The following is a 19,890-nucleotide window of genomic DNA, read 5'->3' on the forward strand; positions in this document are numbered from 1 at the left end:
AACAAGACGATGTGTAAACCATGTGTGGCACTGCTGCTTTTACGGTACCCAGTTTTATAAAGAATGTAATATGCAATCTGTTATAAACAATGCATATACTGTATGTTTCAGGCAGAGCAGGCCTACTGGTCATTAATATTTTGTTATTGTAAATACATATTGTAAATAAAGATGTTGTTTGAAATAAGTTAAATTTTAAACTGTTTTTGTGTGTATTGCACATTCAAACATTAATAATATTCCATAACTGGTTAAAAATGTTTCATTTTGTGTAAGTGTATATAATGACTTAAATAATTTAAGGGAACTGATGAAAAAGCATTTACATTTTACACCCTTTATATGTATTTTAGGGTGGCACGGTGGCTAAGTGGGTAACACTGTCGCCTCACAGCAAGAAGGTCCTGGGTTCGAACCCCAGGTGGGGCGGTCCAGGTCCTTTCTGCGTGGAGTTTGCATGTTCTCCCCGTGTCAGCGTGAGTTTCCTCCGGGTGCTCCGGTTTCCTCCCACAGTCCAAAGACGTGCAAGTGAGGTGAATTGAAGATACTAAGTTTGTCCATGACTGTGTTCGATATAACCTTGAGAATCGAAAAAACTTGTGTAATGAGTAACTACCGTTCCTGTCATGAATGTAACCAATGTGTAAAAACATGACGTTAAAATCCTAATAAACAAACAAACAAACAAACAAATATGTATTTTAGTCGACTGAATCGACTGTAGATTTAGTCGACTAAAACTAGACTAAAACTAAAACAATTCAGATGACTATGACTAAAACTAAATTACATTTTAGTTAAAAGACTATGACTAAAACTAAATCAAAATTTGCTGTCAAAATTAACACTGGTCCAGAGAAACCGCTCCAGTACTGGGCAGTTAACAAAGTGCAGTTCCCAACTTTGTCCCAAATGTAAAGAAAATATCTGTTAGCCCCATGAAGTAGTGTGGAAAGTGAGAGTGTCACACATTCTCACTGACAGCTGAAACAGACTCAAAGCTAAACATGGCGATATGCTTCTTTTCCCAAAGAAGAATCTGCTAGTTACCATTCCAAAAAAAATATTTGCCCTTTCAGCCTAGCCTTTATAGTGTCATCAGTTTCACTCTCTAAAACTTGGCGTTATCACAGCATGCTGGCATTCTTAAGCTCCATGTAACTTGTAAATGTGATAGGCTTTGTTTGCATTGTAAGGCCTTGTCACATTGTTATAGCCTAAAAAAAAGTTCTGAGAAATTTGGTTAAGCTTTTTCCAACCTTATAGAAAGTAGTAAAACATTGCAAAAGTAGTTGTGTTAACATTGGTGATAAATGTTTATGTAAGTAAACTAAATAGTAAATGTTCAAATAAATTCCACTTAATTCACTGTTCCATGTTGGTTTTATGTTGATTTCTGCTCAGTGAGTGTACCCAAAAAGACAGATTAACTGTTACACTGCACTATTTTACACATTTTACAACTACATTTTTCTATAATGCTTCTGACTGCCAAATTCTAAGTTACGGTATCAGTAGGTACAAAAACGCATGTACTTGTATTTGGTTGGGAAAAAAAATAGTATAGCTGCATCCCTACTATTTAAAAGACTATGTGCAGAATTTGCTTTAGTAAACTCTAAACTGCTTTAGGACGAAGTTAGGTGCTTTAGAACCTTTTGGCTGCTTTCTCAAACTGTTAATTTAAGTGCAATTTACTAAATCACTATTTCAATTTCAGAAGCATTCATAAATAAATATACATTTTATTCATAATTATTAAAATTAAAATGCACTTTTGCCATCCCAAAATGTCAGGCTTATTCCAAAGTTCTTATAGACAGAGTTTAGTGCTGAAGTTTCATATCATATTATTATTACATTATTATTATTACTATTATTATTATTTCAGCAGTAGTCAAAGCTGTCATAATATATTATATGTACCTTATTTATCAGTTTTTATAAGTTTTTTGAGGACCAGGATTTCTTTACACATATTTTTTATTATTAGATGTGACAGTCTCAAGCTGGTATCGAGTGATGTCACTATAAGGCCTTTTGTGAAATTATGTAACCCCAGCCATGGCCTCAAATTAGGTAGAGGACAGTGACTAATTACTAGTTACATTTTCTCAGTGTTATGTAGGGTGTGTAGGAGAAGTCATGTCCAACTTCTTAGTCATGTGTTTAAAAAATCAACAAGCTGCTGTAGTCCATAGTAGACCATTTCTTCATGAAAACTGAACACAGTATGGGTCAAAGGTCTTACCACGGCTTTCTAATTACTATGTTTAAGTGTTTCTTCTGTATAGAATGTATTATATAAAGTCAATTATATGCCTTCAACTTCATAAAAAGTGTGTAGAAAACACTTAATGTTTCAGCATGATTGTGCAAAAAGCAAGATAAAAAGAGTTTAGCTTGTTTGGGGAGAAGGAACTTCACTGGCCAAATCTAAATTAACTCTATTTACAGTGGATATAAAAGTCCACTACACAATGTAACAATTCCAGTTTTTGTAATGTAAAAATCTGATCAAGATTAATTATTTCTGAACTTTTTCCATCATCAATGTGATTAAAAATCTGAACAACTCAAGTAAAAAAACTAACTGAAATATTTTACTAAGGGTTCCCCTTAAAGAAAGATAAGAAAACTTACAATAACGGGGTTGCATAAATATGCACACACTTAAACTAATACTTTGTTTAAGCACCTTTTGATTTTAGGACAGCATTCAGTTAACAGTATATTCAGGTAACAGTATATTAGCATAGCACATCTTTACCCAGACCCAAAGCATAATGCTGCCACCACCATGCTTCATGGTGGGTATGGTGTACTTTTGGTGATGCACACTGTTGTTTTGCACCAAACAAACCTTTTGGAATTATGGCCAAATTATGAAAGTCTCCACGGTCTTCCATGGTATGTGTAATCCCTTAGAATGTTTTGTACCTTTCTCCTGACTGATACCTTTCAACAATGAGATCGTGTTGATACTTTGAAAGCTCTTTGCAGACCATGGATTTCTGGTATAAGATGCAACTAAGTAAATGTCAGGAAAATCCAACTAGAACAGCTTAACTTGGGATTAACATAGGGTTATTCAGAGTCACTTTAATTGATAGCAGTGCACTGACTAGTATTTCACATGAGTTTAAATGTGATTGGTTATTTCTGATATATACAGCCACATCTCCAGTTATATAAGGGTGTGCACACTTATATAATTGAATTGAATTTTTTCTAATTGAATTGCACAGATACACTGATCAGACATAACATTAAAACCACCTCCTTGTTTCTACACTTACTGTCCATTTTATCAGCTCCACTTACCATATACAGTGTATCACAAAAGTGAGTACACCCCTCACATTTCTGCAAATATTTTATTATATCTTTTCATGGGACAACACTATAGAAATAAAACTTGGATATAACTTAGAGTAGTCAGTGTACAACTTGTATAGCAGTGTAGATTTACTGTCTTCTGAAAATAACTCAACACACAGCCATTAATGTCTAAATGGCTGGCAACATAAGTGAGTACACCCCACAGTTAACATGTCCAAATTGTGCCCAAAGTGTCAATATTTTGTGTGACCACCATTATTATCTAGCACTGCCTTAACCCTCCTGGGCATGGAATTCACCAGAGCTGCACAGGTTGCTACTGGAATCCTCTTCCACTCCTCCATGATGACATCACGGAGCTGGTGGATGTTAGACACCTTGAACTCCTCCACCTTCCACTTGAGGATGCGCCACAGGTGCTCAATTGGGTTTAGTCCATCACCTTTACCTTCAGCTTCCTCAGCAAGGCAGTTGTCATCTTGGAGGTTGTGTTTGGGGTCGTTATCCTGTTGGAAAACTGCCATGAGGCCCAGTTTTCGAAGGGAGGGGATCATGCTCTGTTTCAGAATGTCACAGTACATGTTGGAATTCATGTTTCCCTCAATGAACTGCAGCTCCCCAGTGCCGGCAACACTCATGCAGCCCAAGACCATGATGCTACCACCACCATGCTTGACTGTAGGCAAGATACAGTTGTCTTGGTACTTCTCACCAGGGCGCCGCCACACATGCTGGACACCATCTGAGCCAAACAAGTTTATCTTGGTCTCGTCAGACCACAGGGCATTCCAGTAATCCATGTTCTTGGACTGCTTGTTTTCAGCAAACTGTTTGCGGGCTTTCTTGTGCGTCAGCTTCCTTCTGGGATGACGACCATGCAGACCGAGTTGATGCAGTGTGCGGCGTATGGTCTGAGCACTGACAGGCTGACCTCCCACGTCTTCAACCTCTGCAGCAATGCTGGCAGCACTCATGTGTCTATTTTTTAAAGCCAACCTCTGGATATGACGCCGAACACGTGGACTCAACTTCTTTGGTCGACCCTGGCGAAGCCTGTTCCGAGTGGAACCTGTCCTGGAAAACCGCTGTATGACCTTGGCCACCATGCTGTAGCTCAGTTTCAGGGTGTTAGCAATCTTCTTATAGCCCAGGCCATCTTTGTGGAGAGCAACAATTCTATTTCTCACATCCTCAGAGAGTTCTTTGCCATGAGGTGCCATGTTGAATATCCAGTGGCCAGTATGAGAGAATTGTACCCAAAACACCAAATTTAACAGCCCTGCTCCCCATTCACACCTGGGACCTTGACACATGACACCAGGGAGGGACAACGACACATTTGGGCACAATTTGGACATATTCACTGTGGGGTGTACTCACTTATGTTGCCAGCTATTTAGACATTAATGGCTGTGTGTTGAGTTATTTTCAGAAGACAGTAAATCTACACTGCTATACAAGCTGTACACTGACTACTCTAAGTTATATCCAAGTTTCATGTCTATAGTGTTGTCCCACGAAAAGATATAATGAAATATTTGCAGAAATGTGAGGGGTGTACTCACTTTTGTGATACACTGTAGAAGCACTTTGTAGTTCCACAATTACTGACTGTAGTGCATCTATTTCTCTACATATCTTTTAGCCTGCTTTCACCCTGTTCTTCAATGGTAAGCACACCCACAGGACCACCACAGTGCAGGTGTTATTTGGGTGGTGGATCATTCTCAGCACTGCAGTGACACTGACATGGTGGTGGTGTGTTAGTGTGTGTTATGCTGGTATGAGTGGATAAGACACAGCCATGCTGATGGAGTAAACACCTCACTGTCCCTGCTGGACTGAGAATAGTCCACCAATCAAATATCCAGCCAACAGCGCCGTGTGGGCAGCGTCCTAAGACCACTGATGAAGGTCTAGAAGATGACCAACTCAAACAGCTGCCTTTACATCTACAAGGTGGACCAACTAGGTAGGTGTGTCAAATAGAGTGGACAGTAGGTGGACACGATATTTACAAAAACTTCAGCAGCGCTGCTGCTGAGAATGATCCACCACCCAAATAATACCTGCTCTGTGGTGGTCCTGTGGGGGTCCTGATCATTGAAGAACAGGGTGAAAGCAGGCTAAAAAAGTATGTAGAGAAACAGATGGACTACAGTCAGTAATTGTAGAATTACAAAGTGCTTCTATGTGGAGCTGATAAAATGGACAGTAAGTGTAGAAACAAGGAGGTGGTTTGAAATGATTTATCTTGGTCTGATTGTTTTACATCACAATAGTCAGGTATTTTAACAGAGGTGTGTATATCCACTGTATACAGAAACACATGCACAGCACACATACACACACAATTCTAGGACATAATTTTGAGTTTTTCGCAAAAACATCTAATTCTATTGACAAATGTCCATGTTCACTTTTATTTAACTCCAAGTCTCAGTACTTTCGTGCTACAACTGCTTTCTGCTTGTTAGTTCTTCTTGTAAGATCTTATGGTTGCCAGTGACACATTTTCCCCTCCTTTATCAGGTCATCTTCATGCAGTAACACAATTTTTCTTTGTTGTCCTGATCAGCTAGCTAATGCCTCTGGATGAAATTTTGGGTTTTCCTCCATGGCCAGACAGGTCTGCTGCTGTGCCATAAGTTTGTAACTACCAGACACTCCTAGTGGTGTTTCTAGAAATGTGCAAGCTTATAGAAATACCCTATTATACCTACATTTGGTGCAATAAATTGATCTCCTCTTCCAGCTTGTGTGACAACGCCTTAGTTTTCACCATGGTTGCAATGCACCTTGACCACATCTCTGGGTGGTGTTTACACAACACATTACAGCTAAAGCAGATTAAGGGTGGTTATCGAGTTCCTAATGGTTTAATCATAACTCTATTTTAGGTCATACACACTAGCAGTAAGATAAATTTGATTTAAAGATCAGCAATATTATGTAGGGGGTAAATGACTGTGAATTTGTATTTGTATCATTTAACTAATAGAGACATTTTAAAGCAACATCTACCTCTGCATAAAAGTTTAGTTAGAAATCATTATTTTTAATGAGGTTAAATACACCGATGAAGCATAACATTATGACCACCTTCCTGCTCGATGGTATTGAGATTGAATTGAGCCCCATACACAACAAACTGCGATGCACTGTGTATTCTGACACCTTTCTATCAGAACCAGCATTAACTTCTTCAGCAATTTGAGCTACAGTAGCTCGTCAGGTGGATCGGACCACACAGGCCAGCCTTCGCTCCCCACGTGCATCAATGAGCCTGGGCCGCCCATGACCCTGTCACTGGTTTATCACTGTTCCTTCCTTTGACCACTTTTGATAGATACTGACCACTGCAGACCGGGAACACCCCACAAGAGCTGCAGTTTTGGAGATGCTCTGACCCAGTCGTCTAGCCATCACAATTTGGTCCTTGTCAAGCTTGCTCAAATCCTTACGCTCGCCCATTTTTCCTGCTTCTAACACATCAACTTTGATGTGTTTCAAATGTTCACTTGCTGCCTAATATATCCCACCCACTAACAGGTGCCATGATGAAGAGATAATCAGTGTTACCACCTATCAGTGGTCATAATGTTATGCCTCGTCGATGTATATCTAATACCTATTTTAATTACTGTACTATTTAAATACATTTTGGTTTGAATACAAATATGTTTAAGTTGCATTTCTGAATTATTTTATTTAGTAACTGCCCAGCATTGCATGTGTGAGTGTGTGTTTGTGCCTACTTGGATGTGTTGCCCCGGGTTTGATCTCGATAGCTGAGTGACTCCAGATGTCTTTTTCAACCTGGGACATGCGCTCACGGGTCATCTGATATGATTCGTCTGTGGCACAAACTGTGATCTTGTCCTGAATACTGCCTTGGGCCTCCAGGTGTTCCCTGCCATCCAGAGGAGACATGCATCCGAAAAATAGTTTGATATTAATATTAAGGGCAAAATGTAAAAAAAAATCCATTAAGAACACTTAAAAATGAAAAAAAGAAAAGGCCATTTTTTATACAACCAAAGCCTTTTAAACAAGGTCCCAAAGAATTAGAAAACGTACAAACAATCTACAAACAGTTTGTAGTAAAATGGTATATCAATGCTACTTACTAGGGTTGGAACCGATCCGATATTCGGTATCAGTCCGATATTGGCCCAAATCACTGGATCGGATATCGGAAGGAAAAAAATATGTAATCCAATCCGATACCGTTGCTTAATGTAAATAACACTTAATGTAAATAAGGCCATTGTTTGTGTGTAAAGCAAATAACACACGAAGATACGGAAACAAAAGAGTGTTATTCAGTGTTCAAACATTCGAGTGGGGTTTCACGAGAATGCTACTTTAATGTCACACACACTCGGTGCAAACACAGAACAACATAGCACAGCCGGAGACTATCATTTTCTAATCTCTTCCCTACACACTCGCTCCCTATACCCTAGCATTGTACACTTAACATTCTTAAAGGGCCAGACAATATATATGTAATTCACATTACATGACAAGTGTCGTTTATTGTCACTCACACTTGATGACATCATTAACATGTGCCACAACTAATCCACAACAGCCATTCAGAAATTAAAACACACTGATCTACTTAAACTTTTAGCATTTAAAAAAAATCATCTTCTACTGCCACATCTAAAAACACTGTTTAAACACAATAAAAATCGCTTTATAAATGATAAATCGGACTTGGATAAATCGGTCTTGTCTCGACTTGGAGATCTCTCAGATCCTCAACGATTAATCCATTAGTGTTATGAAATAAAACAAACTACACCGTTTCCTGTTTTCCTCTTCAAAATCTAGCAGGTTTTTAATAAGCGTGCTTTGGTTTTTAATAATCTAAAAACGTGACAGAACTTTAATAAAAAAAAACTCAACTCTGCGTCAATTCTATTTAATCCATCGCGTTTGATTGACATCCACATCTTCCAATTGTAGACACTTTTGTTAAACAAGTTAAAAATGCTGCTAAATGTTCTGTGTGTAAAAGTTGAAATAAAAACAGCAGTTTTGCATAAGTGTGATGTTGTAGGTTCTGTATTTATTCCTTTACAATATTTGTTTCACAGTCTGAGCATTGTTATTTAGATAGCTAGTTTAACCATGGTGCACTGAGACATGTATTATGACTGCTTAGTTGTTTGAGAGGAGAAATGACGGTATCGAATTGGTATCGGTATCAGCAGATACTCAATTTGCAGTATCGGTATCAGTATCAAACATAAAAAAGTGGTATCGAGCCAGCCCTACTACTTACCCTGAGACATGCTGGTGAATACAATCAAAGCTGGCTTGAGGATTATCTTTGTTGTCGCTGGACAGGTAAAAAGAAAAGATGCGTAGTGCAGCAGGGGAGTCCACAGTCGGAGCAGGAATCTTGATGTACTGTAAGAAATAGAATTTATAAAGATCTTATTATTATGTTATCTGCAAAAGCATAAAGCAAAAAATACAAAACACCAAATTATATCCACCATAACATGGTTCTGAAAGCAGATGTGCTTTCCTGTTGTTAAAGTTTAGTAATTGTGTGGTAAATGCACATTGTTACAAATACGGTAAAACATCCTGAACTTTTATACAATGCAACAGCTGTTTAAAAGAATGGTGAACTGAAAAATTATCATAGTGGTAATGGCAAGTAGAGTATAAATGTCACACTATAACTTTGGGGTTGGTATAAAAGCTTCTGTTTAAGTTATTTAATTTTTGCTCCTTATTTAACATAGCCAGCATGTTTTTTTGTTACATTAAAAGAGTTTCCATAATGCACTAATAAAATTGGTACTGCGGCCAACCGATGTGTATAACAGGATGAACATGAAAAATTCCATGCGGACAATAACTAAAGGATGTGAAGTAACCCAAGACCCAGCATCAGGATGTCTCAAATGTGACCAGTGCTTCCTTTCTGTGCCACCTGTGAACAACTGACCTTTAAAGATTATTGTAGTGCTTTACACTAACTTAGTTTCTGCTGAAATAATAAATAATGCCTTTTTAGCTTGTTTGGAAGATGGGATCAGAGCGCAGGGTCAGCCATTGTACGGCACCCCTGGAGCAGACATGGTTAAGGACCTTGCTCAAGGACCCAACAGTGGCTGCATAACAGAGCCTGGATTTGAACCGACAATTTCTGATTTAAAGCTCAAAGCTCTACCCACTATAATAAGACTGTACTCTTAATAGATTTATTTACAAATGGTTTCTTTTAGATGACACCTACTTAAAGTGCTTAAATTATCAAGCACTTTAAGTTATTACCACGCCTTTAATACACACCATATAGTAGAATCAAAAATTAATAAATCATTATTAAACAGCAATCTACACCTAACTATCCCTAATGACAAAATTAAAACATGGTTTAAGTAATGAAACATACAAAACTGAAATATCTAGATTTATAAAGGTGTTTAGACCATTTATTTAATAGTTTATAAGCCCCTTTACTTCATCTTAAAGCAATGTTACAGATTGCATGTCCAAAACCCCTCATGAACAAGCCAAAGGCCTATAAGTAAGAATCCTTGAGAGGAACCAGACTCAATAAGGACTTATCCTCCATGGGTAGTCTTGTAGATATTTGAATGAAGCTTTTTACACCTGGATTTGGGCAGTTTATCCTATTCTTTTCATAGATAATCTCAAACTCAGACAGATTGAATGGCTAACGTTTGTGAACTGCATTAATTGGTAAACTTTCTAGTAAGCCACTCCAGTGTTGTTTTGGCTGTATGCTTCGGGTCAATGTTGTGTTAAAAGGTGAATTGAAATCATAATAATGCTAAATAGAGATGCAGCCAGTAAACTAAAGCTCTTTCTGACAACATAAGATCATTATCTTATAATGATTAAACTTATTATAAGCAGCAGTTTACCTTTATACTAGGTCAAAATGCAAAATATTTACAGTATGACCCACAAAAGTTTAGCATGCAGGTTAGAATCCATACTGACACAAAAAAACTTCAGAGCTTGTGATTTTAATGCATAATAGTTTTATCATTCAATATTCAAACTACATAAACTCATAGAACGTTTAGATTAGAAACTCCAAGCGCAACTGTACACAGAGCTGGTGCATGAGCACTAAGGCAGAGCCAAACTTATTTCATTTTAAAATTATTAAGGCAAATTGTGGGTTTGAAACACTGAAAGCCTTAGACTTGCCCTGTTCTGTGCCTTTCCACAATGTGTTCAGGGAATTTCACAGTTTCTTGGACTTCATGGCTGGATTTTTGTCCTGATGTTGCAGTGTAAATTTTTGGCCCTTACAGACCGTCGAGTGGTTTTCAAATCAATTTAAAGTGGACTTCAATTGAGTTCTAGACACATCTAAAGGACAACTAAAGCAAACTGGAGGCACCTGACCACAATTTAAAGTTCAACAGCAAAGAGTCCAAATATTTTTGTAAATAAAATATGTTATAAAATTTCATATTTCTGAAAAACGCAAATTGTGCAGAAAGTCAAAGGGTTTGAATACTCTCTGAATCCGCTGTGAACTGTTGCAATCATAACATCAGCCTCTGCTGAGAGACGAGTGTATTTACCATTAATCATCTAAACATTTGCTAGTTATAAAAAAGCAACAGTTGCTTTTTCGTCTATCAGCATTCAGTTTACTGGTATATGGTGTTGTTTGAAAATGTCATAAAATCTGTCAACATAGTGTAGTGTGAAACTAAACTTAAAAAATGTAAGAAAAGATTAAAATATGGCCGCTCAGTGGTAAAACACGCTAGCACACCAGAGCTGACATTTCAAACTCATCGATTTGAAACTCAGCTAGGCCATACGACTGGGCTGGGTGGCTATATGAACAACGACTGGCTTGTTGTTTATACAGGGTGGGTAAGCTGAAGCTGGGACCTCATAACTGATGCAATTACAACCTATGCTGGTTGATTGATCGAGGAATAATGTGAACGGGGCTCTCTGTACACAAAGCTGATCCACATATGAACTCGCCTCGTGCAGGTGAAAAGATAGCAGATAGTAGTCAGCTACTGCACATGTGCCGGAGGGGGCGTGTGTCAGTCTCGCGCTCCTTAATCAGCAGTGGGGATCAGCATCAGGAGAGAGGAAGCATAATGCAATTGGGTAATTGGATACGACTAGATTGGGGAGGTGTTTTTGTGATGCTAAACCAGGGATTTTAAGTCTATTTAACATATATAAAATATAAATTAGCTTTAAAGAAAAATATATGATTATGAATATATGATTAACACTTGTTAACGAAAAAAGTAGATAAAACTATAAAACCATGCTTACTAAAAAGGGTGAAGGGGCTGAAAAACTAGAGAGGATTGTGGTATGCAAGAACACACTTGCAGACATTTTCCCCTGTAGGCCTGAAGTGTAAATGTTACCATTTTTTTCTTTATAAGCTTTTAAGTTCATTTAAATGGCTTTATAAGATGTATGGCTTTATTTGCAGATAATTCCACTGTAATACCTCTAATTCCCATGTATATTTTGTTAACATATCAATCAAATACTAAAAAAAAATTGCGAATGTCTAAGATTGAGATGGGACCATACCAATGCATGAATCTTAAGTTAACCGGTGTATTATACTATAAGCCCCCCAAAAAACCACTGCCATGAACACTTTATATTCCAATTCAAATGAGTGTCACTCAGGTCACTCCACTCCCGGAGTCCCCCTCCCTTTTGTATCTGCTCCTCGTCTTAACATCCTTATAACCACATGTTATTTCGGCAAAACAAGTGGTTCCCAGCCTCTATATACACTCTGAAAAACAAGGAAGGGATTATTCTGGCCACACCAAGACTTTTCCAATTCACAGTGAGAGCTGGTCTTTCGAAGGGCATACATACAACGATCAGCCATAACATTAAAACCACCTCCTTGTTTCTACACTCACTGTCCATTTTATCAGCTCCACTTACCATATAGAAGCACTATGTAGTTCTACAATTACTGACTGTAGTCCATCTGTTTCTCTGCATGCTTTGTTAGCCCCCTTTCATGCTGTTCTTCAGTTATCAGGACCACCACAGGACCACCATAGAGTAGGTATTATTTGGGTGGTGTATCATTCTCAGCACTGCCGTGACACTGACATGGTGGTGGTGTGTTAGTGTGTGTTGTACTGGTATGAGTGGATAAAACACAGCAGTGCTGCTGGAGTTTTTAAACACCTCACTGTCCCTACTGGACTGAGAATAGTCCACCAACCAAAAATATCGAGCCAACAGCGCCCCGTGGGCAGCGTCCTGTGACCACTGATGAAGGTCTAGAAGATGACCAACTCAAACAGCGGCAATAGATGAGCGATCGTCTCTGACTTTACATCTACAAGGTGGACCAACTAGGTAGAAGTGTCTAATAAAGTGGACAGTGAGTTAACACGGTATTTAAAAACTCCAGCAGCGCTGCTGTGTCTGATCCACTCATACCAGCACAACACACACCAACACAACACACACCAACACACCACCACCATGTCATTGTCACTGCAGTGCTGAGAATGATCCACCACCCAAATAATACCTGCTCTGTAGTGGTGCTGTGGTGGTCTTGACCACTGAAGAACAGCATGAAAGGGGGCTAAAAAGGTATGTAGAGAAACAGATGGACTACAGTCAGTAATTGTAGAACTACAAAGTGCTTCTATATGGTAAGTGGAGCTAATAAAATGCACAGTGAGTGTAGAAACAAGGAGGTGGTTTTAATGTTATGGCTGAGCAGTGTACATACAGTGTATCACAAAAGTGAGTACACCCCTCACATTTCTGCAAATATTTCATTATATCTTTTCATGGGACAACACTATAGACATGAAACTTGGATATAACTTAGAGTAGTCAGTGTACAACTTGTATAGCAGTGTAGATTTACTGTCTTCTGAAAATAACTCAACACACAGCCATTAATGTCTAAATAGCTGGCAACATAAGTGAGTACACCCCACAGTGAACATGTCCAAATTGTGCCCAAATGTGTCGTTGTCCCTCCCTGGTGTCATGTGTCTAGGTCCCAGGTGTAAATGGGGAGCAGGGCTGTTAAATTTGGTGTTTTGGGTACAATTCTCTCATACTGGACACTGGATATTCAACATGGCACCTCATGGCAAAGAACTCTCTGAGGATGTGAGAAATAGAATTGTTGCTCTCCACAAAGATGGCCTGGGCTATAAGAAGATTGCTAACACCCTGAAACTGAGCTACAGCATGGTGGCCAAGGTCATACAGCGGTTTTCCAGGACAGGTTCCATTCGGAACAGGCTTCGCCAGGGTCGACCAAAGAAGTTGAGTCCACGTGTTCGGCGTCATATCCAGAGGTTGGCTTTAAAAAATAGACACATGAGTGCTGCCAGCATTGCTGCAGAGGTTGAAGACGTGGGAGGTCAGCCTGTCAGTGCTCAGACCATACGCCGCACACTGCATCAACTCGGTCTGCATGGTCGTCATCCCAGAAGGAAGCTGACGTACAAGAAAGCCAGCAAACAGTTTGCTGAAGACAAGCAGTCCAAGTACATGGATTACGGGAATGCCCTGTGGTCTGACGAGACCAAGATAAACTTGTTTGGCTCAGATGGTGTCCAGCATGTGTGGCGGCGCCCTGGTGAGAAGTACCAAGACAACTGTATCTTGCCTACAGTCAAGCATGGTGGTGGTAGCATCATGGTCTTGGGCTGCATGAGTGTTGCTGGCACTGGGGAGCTGCAGTTCATTGAGGGAAACATGAATTCCAACATGTACTGTGACATTCTGAAACAGAGCATGATCCCCTCCCTTCGAAAACTGGGCCTCATGGCAGTTTTCCAACAGGATAACGACCCCAAACACAACCTCCAAGATGACAACTGCCTTGCTGAGGAAGCTGAAGGTAAAGGTGATGGACTAAACCCAATTGAGCACCTGTGGCGCATCCTCAAGTGGAAGGTGGAGGAGTTCAAGGTGTCTAACATCCACCAGCTCCGTGATGTCATCATGGAGGAGTGAAAGAGGATTCCAGTAGCAACCTGTGCAGCTCTGGTGAATTCCATGCCCAGGAGGGTTAAGGCAGTGCTGGACAATAATGGTGGTCACACAAAATATTGACACTTTGGGCACAATTTGGACATGTTCACTGTGGGGTGTACTCACTTATGTTGCCAGCCATTTAGACATTAATGGCTGTGTGTTGAGTTATTTTCAGAAGACAGTAAATCTACACTGCTATACAAGTTGTACACGGACTACTCTAAGTTATATCCAAGTTTTAGTTCTATAGTGTTGTCCCATGAAAAGATATAATGAAATATTTGCAGAAATGTGAGGGGTGTACTCACTTTTGTGATACACTGTATATATGTATATAGTGCAGCGTTATAATTGTTACAGACCTCCTTGGTAGCATTATTATAGAGTAGGAGGATGTCTGGATTTTTAATAATATGCTATATGTATTACATAATATGAAATAATACTAAATAAAAGTAATACATATCATTTGCCCTAAAAGGTCTCAGTGCATCTCAGCTGGTAATGTACCTGCATTTGTACTCCGATAAGCTGACCAAACTCTGGAAAATGCGTTTCTGTCTACCTGGCGTTCCAAAACTGGAGTATAATCCTTATTAACCACCACCCTATAAATAAATGGTTAGATCTGTGTAATTAGAGTGCATGTATGAAATGCACGTTTGGTTCCACACAATAGCAGCCCATGTCATTAGTATCAACTAGCTGAGCACCTCTTCAGCCAACGTGGAGCCAAGTGTGAGACAAAGCCTCACTCTATAGTACAAGCCCAGCCATGTATGCCCACAGTGTTTGGAGATGTCAAATACTCTCTGGATGTTTCTCTGGTGTGAAATGAACTGGAATGACTTCTGCCAGTAAAAAGTCATATTCTTATTTTCAGGCCTTCTTAAAATTGCTATTCCAAGCTGCAAAATGTGTGGCATGTAGTCTTTAGTGTGATTATGCATTGCAGATGACAGCTTTGCACGGGGGGGGGGGGGGCACTGGGGGAGAACATGGGGAAGAACATGGCTTGTTTTTTCAGGTGCTATTTTTCTATGTGCAGAGGGTAAAGAGACATGTAATCTTGTTATTTCCAGCCAAAGCACTAAAACTCAAAGGCATTGCAAAATCTGTGCAATTATGTAGTCCCTACTGTTTAACCATCTAGACAAGTATTGAGACATGTTGTTTAAAACACTATGTCAAAATAAGAGAGTAAAGGCAAAAAGCAGAACTTCTTGAGCCATACGCCTGAGATGCCAGCTATTTTTGTAAGAGTCTGACCAGTTATTAAAACAGTCACTTTGCTTCCTCTATTCAGACAAAAGTAAACAATTTTTACTATTTCTGTTGTACATGGACTGGATTTACTGTGTTTACCACATCCTGTTTCTTTCCATTTGAACCAGCCACCAACAGTTTATTGTAATTCCCTGAAAGCCGAAGCTCACCTTTCCTTAAAGATGCGTGCAGCAGAGATGTCCGAGTCGAGTCACGAGTCTTTAGGCTAGAGTCCGAGTCAAGTCACGAGTCAATATAATCTACACAAAACATATATTGGAAATGTAGTGTAGAAATAAACAAATAATTTTAAATAATTTTAAAATTACTTTCCTAGGTACCAGTTAAAAGCTTAAACTGACGTTTTGTTTTCATTGCAAATTACGGCACAGCGGCCAAAATCCCAAACACAACAAAATATCCAAAACCACTGCTTACCTTAGCTTATGTTGTTCCAGATAATATTAAATTTGTAACCGTGTTTCCATTAGGAATATAATCCATTACTTTGTAAATGTGCTTATAATTAAAAACCTCCAAACTTTTCCCGGTTGTGAAGTAAAAAACGAACTCATTAGAAAGCCAATCAAGCGTTTTATTGACACATCATCTGTGTGACGCAAAATAAATACATGCAAATAACAGCATTTCTTACTAAATTACAGTCAGAAGGTCTGACTGGTTCAGAAAGCGTTTTTTTCAATCATTAGCGCCAATTCTGTAGATATAATTGTCACACGTAACTAATGTTGCTGACTTTTGTTGTCCACAAGTCATTTTATGCGAGTCACAAGTCGAGTCTGAGTCATTTGAAACGAGTCCGAGTCCCCATCTCTGGCGTGCAGGCACAATCAGACGCCTAGAATATTCATGACCCACACAGATGTGTGCCCTGTTGGGGGGTTGAGAGAAAAGAAAAGGGTATCCCTACCAAAGAGAGACTAAAGAGATGGCAATAGATGCCCCCTTCCTTAATCTACAACCAACAAAAATATCACTTCTCACATTCTTGGAAAGCGAGGGTAATATGAGAGAGTAAGAGAGACGCGAGGGGGCAGGGAGAAGAGAAAACAACAAGCATGGGGAATGTTTTTTGTACTATGCTCTTTCTGCTGCCGCCACAACAGAGACAGTTTATATGAAACCATAACTACTGGTTTGTCTGTGCCATCTTTTTATAGTTCACCAGCCCTCTAAAGCCTACTCTTAGTCCACAAAATTAGTATTTTGGGTAAACTATTTACTTGACTTGTTTAATACAAACAGATTACAGGATTATGGTTATGATTTGTTTGTTTTTAATGTATCCTTAACATAGGGACAGTAGCACATAGTTGTGATATTCAGCAAGAGCTTTATAATTGTTTATCTCTGTCTTATGTAATTTTCTGATTGGGGGCCTCTTGTATTGTTTCAGGCATATTTAATCTTTCTTTGTGATATGTTGGGCACACAGCCAGGATATGCTTTATAGCAATGGGTGTCCGACAGGCTTCACATAGTGTAGAATTTTCTCCCTTAATTAGGTATTAATGCATTTGTTTTTTGATGTGCTCATTTACTATGGATTTGGTGTATATTGGTGGTATTTTTAGGTGTATGGTTTTCTGTACAGTTCTTTCTCTTGCCACTTGGACTGCATTTTTGGTTCCTTATTCCATGCATCCTGGCATCCAGCATAATCGTATACCGCATCGTCAATACAAGTTTGCAAACTGGGTTCTTTTTATATACTTTGATCATGTACAGCAGTGTTAGTTTTAAATGTCTGAGTTCCAAAAAGGGTTTCTGTGTTTCGTTGTATAGGCTCTGGATGGGGGATGTGCAGTATGCTTCCAGTGCGAGTCTGATACAAGTGTGAGTGTGAGTGGTGTATATTGTATAAGTTATTTAAATATGATTTTGTAGCTGAGCTGTATTTAAGTCTAATTTTGTTCTATATAAATGGAGTAAAAGGAGGTCAGCACACCGTTTTGTTCTGGCAGGAAGAATTTTGGTAATGTTGAGTTTTCAGAGGCATTTAGTTTTCAGTGCTTTAATGTGTAGACTTAATGAGTCTCGTTTTTGATATTTGTGGATTTTTTATATATATATTTTTATTTTTGCATTTACTCCCCTTTTCCCCCCGACTTTTTAGCGCGTCCAGTTGCCCAATTGCGTCATGCTTTCTCTCCACTAATGCCAAACAAAGCTAACCCACGCCCCCTCCGACACGTGGGCAGTAGCCGTATGCATTTTGGTATTACGTTTTTATTCACATTTTGATTTTTGTAGGCTATACATAGGTCGTTAACGTATAAACTGCTAAAAATACATGGTGGCAAGCCCTTTCTTTTGTTTCTTAATTTTAGGTTAAACACTGACTGATATGTGTTCTGTGGACAGGGTATTAGATAGGTAGATAGGTTTGACTCTAACTCTATTATCTACCAGTGAGAAAATTGCTTATAAAAATTGGGAGCCTTTGAACCCAGTTTGGTGTAGATCTTGTATTATGCATTGTCTCCAGGTGGTAATGTATGCCTTTTTTAATGTGGAAAAAAGACGACCGCTACATGCTCTTTTCAGATAAAAGCTTCCTTTATTTATTTCTCCAGTTTAATTAGGTTAACAGTGGTGCTCCTATTTTTACAAAAGCTGCTTTGGGTTTTGCGTTGGATGTTGTTTACTTCTAGATAACAAACTACGAAACTGTTTACCAAGTGTTTTACAAATACCGGGTGAGTCAAAATTATGTTAACAGTAATGGATTATTTTTCTTCTGCAGATAGACGTACACCATGGGCGCGAAATGTGTGTCCGGGCTTTAAATGGTACCGTTGTTCACTGGTTTTTGTGTGTTGAACATGATGGTGAACAGGTTGAGAGTGTCCTGTAATTCATCTTACACATATGATGTATGTTTTGTAAAAAAATGGTTTCTGCCATTCAAGTGTTAACATTATTTTGACTCACCCTGTACAACTGGTTAGTGCTATAGGTCTATAGTTGTTTTTGGTTTAGGGGTGGAATGACTATTCCCATGCTGTTGGGATATCTCCAAAAATACATATTTTATTGTATATTTTGGGTGCGTTGGAAGGGTTTCAGAGGGCAGCTGTCTGAGCATCTGATAGTGGATGTTATTGGGCCCTGTTACTATATTATGTGACTTTTGAGAGAGTTGAAACTCTACAGTGAATTACTGGCTGTATGGTTCCATGTTATCTAAAACAGAATCCACTTTTTGTTTTCTGAGGGTTTGAAATGCTGAGATGATGTTGGAGTCGTGGTTGGATTTCCTTGTGTTTCACTTTGCGTATGAGATTCCATATCTCGGCACTAGGTGTGTTTGCAATGATGTTCACAAATACTATCCAGCTGTCTTTTCTCTGAATTAATTAGCTTTCATGCTATGGCTCTGGTGTTGAGTAGCTCGTTTTGATTTTCTGTCGCACGGTGGTGATTACATTTATTTTCTGTTGGTTTGTGTTTTAATATTGCAAGTTTGAATTTGTTGTTAAACCAAGGGTTACATTTCATTTTTTGTTGGAGGTTTTGGTATTATTTTCTTGTTGGTTTATTTTAGTGTAGTTGTAAACCATTCTGTTATGTTTACTTTGTTTAAAGGTACTGCGAATAGTTATTTTTCCCGGCACATATTTTGAAAAGCTGTCCAGTTGGCTTCATTTATTCTCCATCTTTGCAGTTCTATTGTTGATGAGTATGTGTATGAAGTTCCATCAACCCTTACCCTCAGCCTCATGTTTGCGGCCAGCAAATTGGACAGTAAAGAATGCCAACATAAGAAGTTAAATTCTGACATTTTTGTTCATTGTTTGATCGTGAAGCACATGATCAATAAGACTGCCCCAAGTCATTCCCAGTAAAGCACAACCTCCATTAAATCACTCTGTGGCTTGAATGTCGGTTACATTTAAATAGGCTGAAATAGAATGGGGGAGGAGGTGGCTGTCTGTTGAGGCATTGGGGGTTGTTTGAAGAAGGGGGTTGGTTATGAGCTGGGTGATGGAGGTTGTCTGTCTCATCCCCTGCCTAGCATGGCAAGAAAAATCTGCCCCATCCTCCTCCCAGCACCTGAGGGGTAATCTGTCAAGATCACTAAGCTTTGTGTGACCCAAGTCAAAAACACACCTCGGTGCATATATGTGAATGTATGTATGTGTGTGTGTGTGTGTGTGTGTGTGTGTGTGTGTGTGTGTGTGTGTGTGTGTGTGTGTGAGTGTGTCTCTTTTCCTGTCT

General features: G+C 39.0%; 1 protein-coding gene across 1 annotated transcript in view; it reads right to left on the reverse strand.

Moving 5' to 3' along the window:
* LOC134323684 (RNA polymerase II elongation factor ELL2) overlaps positions 1-19,890 on the reverse strand; it is a 69,066-nt gene that overhangs the window by 24,742 nt on the left and 24,434 nt on the right. The window contains exons 3-4 of the mRNA XM_063005302.1: positions 8,639-8,766; positions 7,101-7,255 (exon numbers count right to left, since the gene is read on the reverse strand). Coding sequence (XP_062861372.1) covers positions 7,101-7,255; positions 8,639-8,766 — 283 coding nt within the window. The remainder of the gene's footprint in view (positions 1-7,100; positions 7,256-8,638; positions 8,767-19,890) is intronic.

This window comes from Trichomycterus rosablanca, chromosome 11, assembly GCF_030014385.1.
Source record: "Trichomycterus rosablanca isolate fTriRos1 chromosome 11, fTriRos1.hap1, whole genome shotgun sequence".
Classification (NCBI taxonomy): Eukaryota; Metazoa; Chordata; class Actinopteri; order Siluriformes; family Trichomycteridae; genus Trichomycterus; species Trichomycterus rosablanca.